Source organism: Chrysochloris asiatica, unplaced genomic scaffold, assembly GCF_000296735.1.
Source record: "Chrysochloris asiatica unplaced genomic scaffold, ChrAsi1.0 scaffold00045, whole genome shotgun sequence".
Classification (NCBI taxonomy): Eukaryota; Metazoa; Chordata; class Mammalia; order Afrosoricida; family Chrysochloridae; genus Chrysochloris; species Chrysochloris asiatica.
This window is the reverse complement of record NW_006408563.1, coordinates 10,437,820-10,445,618: the sequence shown is the minus strand read 5'-3', so window position 1 is coordinate 10,445,618 and position 7,799 is coordinate 10,437,820. Positions and strand designations below refer to the sequence as shown.

The following is a 7,799-nucleotide window of genomic DNA, read 5'->3' as shown; positions in this document are numbered from 1 at the left end:
GGAGGCCAGTAGAAGATTTCTAATAGATAAATGTCAGGTTCCAACAGAATATGGTTCTCTTTCAGAAGAATAAAGCCCATCTTGGGTTTGTTCCTTGGGTAAGCAGTTTGGTAAGTAGGTTTATGGATTTCCCATTGAAGCCCTCAAGTATCAGGAAAAGCAAGAGGAGGTGTGGAGTATGGGTTGAATACTGAACTGGCATCAAAGCCAGGATTGGTGGAGGATGCAGAGGAGGTATGAGGTAAGGGCTGGGCCTCACTGCTGCCCTCCATTTAAAAGACCATGAAGCAAGGAAGTCTTCACCTCCTGCCCTCCTCTCTGAGGTTCAGGTCATCTGCTTCCTGACCAGGGGGAATCCGGTGGCTTGGACCTAAATCCTTCCTGCTCAAAGAACATTCCCATTTAGAACTGTAAGGCGAAACTTGGTGTGATGCCTTGCCCGACAAGATCGGATGAGTTGGTTTTCTTTGTGAACGGGAGAAAGGTAAGTATTAGGTGCTAATGCTGTGGCTTGCAGAGGCACCAGAAAAAAAAGCTAGGCTGAGGGTGGCTGTTGTGGCCCATTTGGGATGAGCCTCCCTCCTGTTAAGGGGCAAATAATAGGACTGGAGTTCCTGAGTGGTACAGTTAACACACTTGGTGCCAACCAGAAAGTTAAAGGTTTGAGTCCACTGAAATGTGCCTCAGAAGAAAATGCTGGGAATCTACTGAAAAATCAGCCATTGAGAACCCTGAGGAGTACAGGTCTGCTCTGACATGCATGGGCTCCTCATGAGTTGGAATTTACTCATGGTTTTGATTAACCAGGGTCTCCAAGAACCCAGATTAATTTGGCCTTCCTCACCCGATTCAGCCTGGACTCAGCCCCTGGGAATGTGGAGAGGCAGTGAAACATTTGGGGGTTAATTGCACATGCCCTGGTATGGGTAAAGCAGCCTTGGTGGCACTGAGGTTAAATGTTGAGTTCCTAGCTGCAAAGTTAGTATTTCAACCCTCCAGCTGCTGTGTGGGAGAAAGATGCGGCTGTCTGCTCCTGTAAAGAGTTACAGTTTTAGAAACGCTGTATAGGGTCATTATGAATAAGAATCTGCTTCATGGTAGCGGGTTTGGTTTTTGTTGTTGTTGCTGTGTTTATGGACTGCTGGGGTTTCAAGTCAGTGCTTTCTTTTATTGTGTGATCTTATGCTAAATTCTTCATCTCTCTGAGCCTCAGAATCTGAATCTTTAGAACCCACTTCCTCTGGCTATTGTAAAGACTTTAAAAGGGCTTCTTCTTTCATTAATTAAGACTCCCCTAAAGGAGCTCTGGTAGCGTAGTGGTTACGAATCGGGCTGCGAACCTTAAGGTCAGCAGTTCGAAACTACCAGCCGCTCCGCGGAAGAAAGATGAGGCTTTCTACTCCCGTAAAGATTTACACCCTCGGAAACCCTGTACAGGGTCGCTATGGGTCAGAACCGACTCAACGGCACTTAACAACAACAACAAATGCTCATAAAGCACTTAGTACTGTATCTAGTAACGTCTCCACTATCAAATTTAGGTGGATGAGAAATGGAGCTCCGTTTTTCTATTTAAAAAAAAAAAAAAAAAAAAATTGTTTTCTAAGCCAAACCCATTGGCTTTAAGTCTATTGCGACTCATAGTGATATTCCACACAGAGTAGAACTACCCCATAATAGTTCCAAGGCTATAGCTCTTTATAGAAGCAGACTGCTACATATTCCTTGTGGGTGTTTCTCTACATATCAGTTTAATTTTGCTGTCAAGTCCCCATGTTACAGAATTGGTTACAATGTAATCACAGTCCATTGGAGTCCCCCTCTTCCCCTGGGTTGTAGCTGAGTTCCAGGGGGCACAAGTTCCATTGACAGGGGGTGGGTGGATATCACTTTTCCCTGGCATCACTGGGAGAGTCATTCTCCCTCCACCACGCCTCACTATCAGTCCCTCCAAGCTACCAGCTGACTCCCAGTACCCTCTAGCAGGTCCCTTCCCATCATGAGTCTATGTGTCTCTCAAGGGAACTATTCTGATCCTAGGGTACACCATCTCATAACCTCGAGAAGACCCCTTCAAAGATCCCTCAGTTCTCCAAACCCACAAACCTAACTAGGGTTTGGTCATACCCATACCCACCCTCAGGACTTGATGCAAGAAAGGAAGCAGAGTTTATAGACCCTCTACACACTCATTTCTTCCCTTCTAGCTTTCTCTGCTCTCTCCATGACCGATAACCAGCATCCATTCTTCTGAAACTACCTTTTGTGATCTAAGTCCTTGCCTATCCCACTGGCTTAGGCTTTTGAGATACAAAAGTCAGAGGTGACTCCTTCTGCTACATTCTATCTCCCATCCCTTCCTGAGTCATGAGGCCCATAATGAAGAAGCAGTAGTCAAAACAGGGAGTAATTCTAGGTGTTAGAGAAAATACAGATGTGTAGTAGAGGCAGAAGTCAGTTAAAATTTCAAAAATAGTAGCCAGCCACATTCTCAGTAGACATTTTTAAAGGCCTAGGATGGCAGTTGCCTTTGAGTTATGGTATTGGAGGAGAATACTGAAAGTGCCATGGACTGCCAAAAGAACCAATAGATCTGTTTTGGAAGAAGTGCCGCCAGAGTGCTCCTTGGAGGCCAAGATGGCCAAACTTTGGACATATTGTCAGGAGGGAACAGTCTCTGGAGAAGGATGTCATGCTGGGTAAGATGGAGGGTCAGAGAAAAAGAGGAAGACCCCCAACGAGCTGGATAGGCCAGGTGGCATCATTGATGGCGTCAAGTATGGCAGCGGTAGTGAGGTTGGCCCAGGATGGGACATTTTTTCGTTCTGCTGTGCATGGGGTCGCTATGAGTCGGTTCCGACTTGATGGCACCTGACAACAACAACAAGGATGGCAGTAAAAGCAGGCAGAGGAGGACTTCTTTAATTGATTAAGGTCCCCCTAGAGACCTGCTGTGGGTTAATGCACTGAACTGCAAAGTCTGTTTGAATCGCAAGGTTGGTGGTTCTAGCTCACCAGCCACTCCTTGGAAACCTTATACAGGGTCACTATGGGTCGGAACTGACTCAACGGCACTTAACAACAACAGAGATCTGGTGTAGCACCATAGGATAAGCACTTAACATCAAGATCAGTTTGAACCACAAGGTTGGCGGTTCAAACTCAGCAGCTGCTCCTCAGAAATCCTATACAGGGTCACTATGAGTTGGAACCAACTCAGCGACACTTAACAACAACAGAAATCCAGAGAGGGAGCCCTGGTGGTACAGTGACTAAAACACCCAACTGCTAACCAGGAGAAAGACGTGTGCTTCAGTAAAGATTGTTGTTCTGTTAAATGCCACTGAGTTAATTCTGACTAAGAGCAGCTCTGTATCAGGTTTCTGAGGGGTGGACGGTGGGTTTGAACTGCCGATCTTGCAATTAGCAGTTCAGTGCTTATCCTACAGTGTCACAGCCTTGAAAACCCTAAGGGGCAGTTCTACTCTGTCCCATGAAGTTACTGTGTGTTGGAATTGACTCAGTGACAACAGATTTGGGGTTTCTTTGGTTTTGCTTTTTTTGGTAAAGATCCAGAAAATAATTGAATTTTAGTATTGCAGCTTAGAAGAAACTTTCAATACTTTTTTTATTCTTTGACATCTACAAACATTTATGTCTTTTTCTATAGGGAATGGAAGAACCTAAAATGAACGGCCCATTGTATCAGCCTTCCCTCTGATGCAACAGAATAGCTGGAGGTGTTTGCAGGACACCTCCAAGGCAAAAATCAAAGGAAATATTCCAAAATAAGCATATAGGGAAAGAAACAGCAAAGAATGCCCCTCCGTGGCTTTTGAGTGCTAATCCCTCACTCTCCAAGGTGAAGGGGTTAGGGTGCTAGTCTCCCACCAGAGGTACACTGGGTCTTAAGCTGGGGCATCATGACTCGGCATCTGGTCAGTTCACGAATGACAGCAACTCCTCACCTTGCTTTCTGCCACCAGTCTTAAGGCCCCCAACTCCCAAAAACTCAAACCCACTACCCTCAAGCCAATTCCCATTCATACCAACCCTGTAGCAAAACTGCTTCATGGGTTTCCAAGGCTGTGAATTTTCACAGAAGCAGAAAGCCTTGCCGTTGTCTAGCAGAGTGTCTGGTGGGTGCAAATTGGCAGCCTTTTGATTAGCAGCCCAACACCTAACCCATTGCCCCACCAGGATGCCTTTTTAAGGCCTCAAATGCTATGAAGTTTGTTGCCTTTAAAGGGGTCTCATAGGGACTTACTCAGCTTTCCTCCCTCTAGGATCTGGCATTGCAAGCACATGCCTGCATACCAGCATAGACCAGGCATCCCAATCCCTCCCGGAGTGCAAATATCTCAAGAGTACAAGAGACTGGGTCCAAGATTCCAGCTTCCACAAAGATGGATAATAGAGCAAGCGTAGGAAAAACAACTGCCAGGGGGCATCTTGTCCCACAGCAGGCGTTTCCAGCACCAATCACAAGTAGGAGCATTATTGTCACACTTGCTTCGTGTGTCCCCTGCTCTGTACTTGTGTGAGGAAGCTGTTTGTCCTCAGAGCACAAAATCACAAGGGTAGATGGAACTGGACCTAATACTATGCCCCAACCCCTAAATCAAGCAAGTCATGACAAACATTCACTGGGTCACTGATCCAACCCCCAGGTTAGGTTGTTAAGTGCCATCGTTGAGTCAGTTCTGACTCATAAGGATCCTATATAAGGTTTCTGAGGAGTGACTGGTGATTTCGAACCACCACCAACCTTGCAGTTAGCAGTCCAGTGCTTATCCTACAGCTACACCAGGACTCCCAAACCTCCACAGTAATCTCTTTTCTGCTTCCACACAGGTGGTAGAGAGGAATGTGGACCCGGAAGTGACTCTGCTGACCTTTCTGCGAAAGAGCTGTATCCTTTTTGTTAAAGCTTTGGCCATGTCTATGTTTGTTTAAAAGTTCAGAGCAGCTGCAATGATGAGAACTAATCAAATCCTTCCTTCCCAAAACCTCCAGCTCCCTTGGCCCTTGCTCCTTCCTTGTTTTTGGCAATGGTTTTGAAGGTATTAGGTTAATTGAATTCTTTTGGAGAGGATGAAGTTTCCCCGAAGTTTCTTATATCTGGATTTAATAGCAGTGAAATATAAGCTAAGTAAGCTCTTTACTTCAACACTAGTGATTCCCTTAAGGGTTGACCAGCTCCCACCAGAGTTGTTATGTAATGGAGGGCTGAGTTACACATGCCCTGCCCTTGAGTGAAACCAAATTCTACAGGTTTCATGAGAGCTTTGTCATTAGAAAAGATTTCTTTTCCTTGCATTTGTTTTCTTCCTTTCTCTTTATTTCCATTGTGATTTGAGTAAAAATTTAAATAGCAATTTGTTTTTCTATTCAACAATTCATACACATTTGGTTCATGACATTGTAATTCCCACAATGCAACAGCACTCTTCCCACTTCCTCTCTGTGCTTACCAATTCCATTAGCCCTTCCTACCTTCTGATCACTGGCCTAGGCAAATGCTGCCCTTTTGATCTCTCATGGTTGATTACATGATTGGTTGTTCTAAAAAGTGTGTACCTCTCTGATGTTATTTATACTAAAGTTTATATGTAAGTGTTGTTGTTGTTGTTGTTAAGTGCCGTCAAGTTGGTTCCAATTCATAGCAACCCTGTATATGGTCTCTGAGGCTGTACATCTGGGCAGAACAGGAAGCTTCATCTTTCTCCCATGGAGCAGCTGGTGGGCTTGAACTGCCAACCTTGTGGTTTGCAGCCCAGTGCTTATCATACAGAACCACCACACTCCCTTTGATCACCGTATATGACTGTGTATTGTTTGGCTGAAAGTTGAACTGCAGGGTTGAGTTTGGACCTGGGCCTAAAGGGTGACAAAGGGCTGTAGTTCAAGGATTCCACCAATCTTTAGAAAGCCAATAAGCCTGGTCTTTTTTTTTTAATTATTTGGGGGTTTGTTGCACCTTTTTTCCCCATTGTATCAAGGACCTCCTATTGTGATCTCTTTCAAATAGGTCTGCAGTGGCAGCCAGGTTCCATCTAGTTCTTCTGGTCTCAGAGTCATGGAGGCTGGGATTCATGGAGTCTATTAGTCCTTTAGACTCATTGTTTCCATGTTTCTTTGGTTTACTTCATTATTCTTTGCTCCAGATGGGGAGAAATCAATAGTTGCACCAATAGTCAACCACAAGCTTTTAAGACCTCAGTCACTATTCACCAAAGTGGGATAGAAAACATTGTCTTTGTGTACTATCTTATTTCAATTGACCTTGATGTTGCTGGAGACTGTGGTTCTGAACCCCAGACCCAGAAACCCCTTCCCTTAAGGTGTTGGATTATGGCTAACAAGTTTTCATAACTTTGTCCCCTGTATGTTTTACCATATTCACAGATATATTTGCAGCATGTATAAATACATCTGTTTTCTTACACCACATCTTCCCCACCATTTTATATTCTGAAATACATCTGTATTTCATACATACATAATGGAAAACACATTTAAATTGGTAAATCTAATGGATCTTTCTGAGAACTCAAAATAATCAAGTATTATTGCTGTTGTTAAATGCCATAAAGTTGGTCCTGCTCACAGTGACCCCGTGTACAACAGAACAAAAGACTGCCTTGTCCTGGGCCAACCTCACAATCATTACTACCCTTTTAGCCCATCGCTGTTGCCACTGTGCCAATCCAACTTGTTGGGGGTCATCCTCTTCTTTGCTGACCCGCCACTTTAACAAGCATGGTGTCCTTCTCCAGAGACTGGTGCCTCCTAAAAATATGTCTAAAGGATGAGGGACAAAGGAGCATTCTGGCTGTACTTCTTCCAACACAGATTGGTTTGTTCTCTGGCAGTCGGTGGTGCTTTTAATATTCTCCTCCAACACCGTAGCTCAAATGCATCATTTCTTTTGTGGTCTTCCTTATTCATTGTCCAACTTTCACATGCCTATGAAGCTATTGAAATTTTCATGTCTTAGGTCAGGTGCACCTTAGTCCTCAAACTGACATCTTTGCTCTTGAACTCTTTAAAGAGGTCTTGTGCAGCAGATTTGCCTAATGCAATACATCATTTGATTTCTTGATTGCTGTTTTCTTCAGAGTTGATAGTTGATGCTAGTAAAAGAAAGTCTTTGACAACATCAATCTCTTCTCCATTTTGTGTTGTTATTTATTGGTCTAATGGTGAGGATTTTTGTTTTCTTTACATTGAGATGCAACCCATATTGAAGGCTGTGGTCTTTGATCTTCATCAGTAAATATTTTAAGTCCTCTTTACATTCAGCATGCAAGGTTGTATCATCTGCATATCAGAAGTTGTTAATGAGTCATCCTCCAATCTTGATGCCACATTCTTCTTCATATAATCCAGCTTCTCAATTTATTTGCTTAGCGTACAGATTGAATAAGTATGGTGAAATAATACAATGCTGGCACACACCTTTCTTTATTTTAAACCGTTCAGTATCTCCTTGTTCTGTTCAAATGACTGCCTTAGTCTATGTACAGGTTCTTCATGAGCACAATTAAGTGATCTGGAATACTCATTCTCCAAAATGTCCATATCTTATCATGATACACGGAATCGAAAACCTTTGCATAATCAATAAAGCACAGGTAAGCGTCTTTCTGGTATTCTCTGCTTTCAGACAAGATCCATCTGACGTCAGCAATGATATCTCTTGTTCCACGTCCTGGCTTAAGCTCTGCTTCAGCCATATTTTAACTATCTTTAGCCAAAATCTAGTTGCATACTATATTAATATAGTAATACAGACT

General features: G+C 43.6%; 1 protein-coding gene across 1 annotated transcript in view; it reads left to right on the top strand.

Moving 5' to 3' along the window:
* The first annotated feature begins 430 nt into the window (after nucleotides 1-430).
* LOC102838328 (aldehyde oxidase-like) overlaps nucleotides 431-7,799 on the top strand; it is a 94,212-nt gene continuing 86,843 nt past the window's right edge. The window contains exons 1-2 of the mRNA XM_006862037.1: nucleotides 431-484; nucleotides 4,855-4,912. Coding sequence (XP_006862099.1) covers nucleotides 431-484; nucleotides 4,855-4,912 — 112 coding nt within the window. The remainder of the gene's footprint in view (nucleotides 485-4,854; nucleotides 4,913-7,799) is intronic.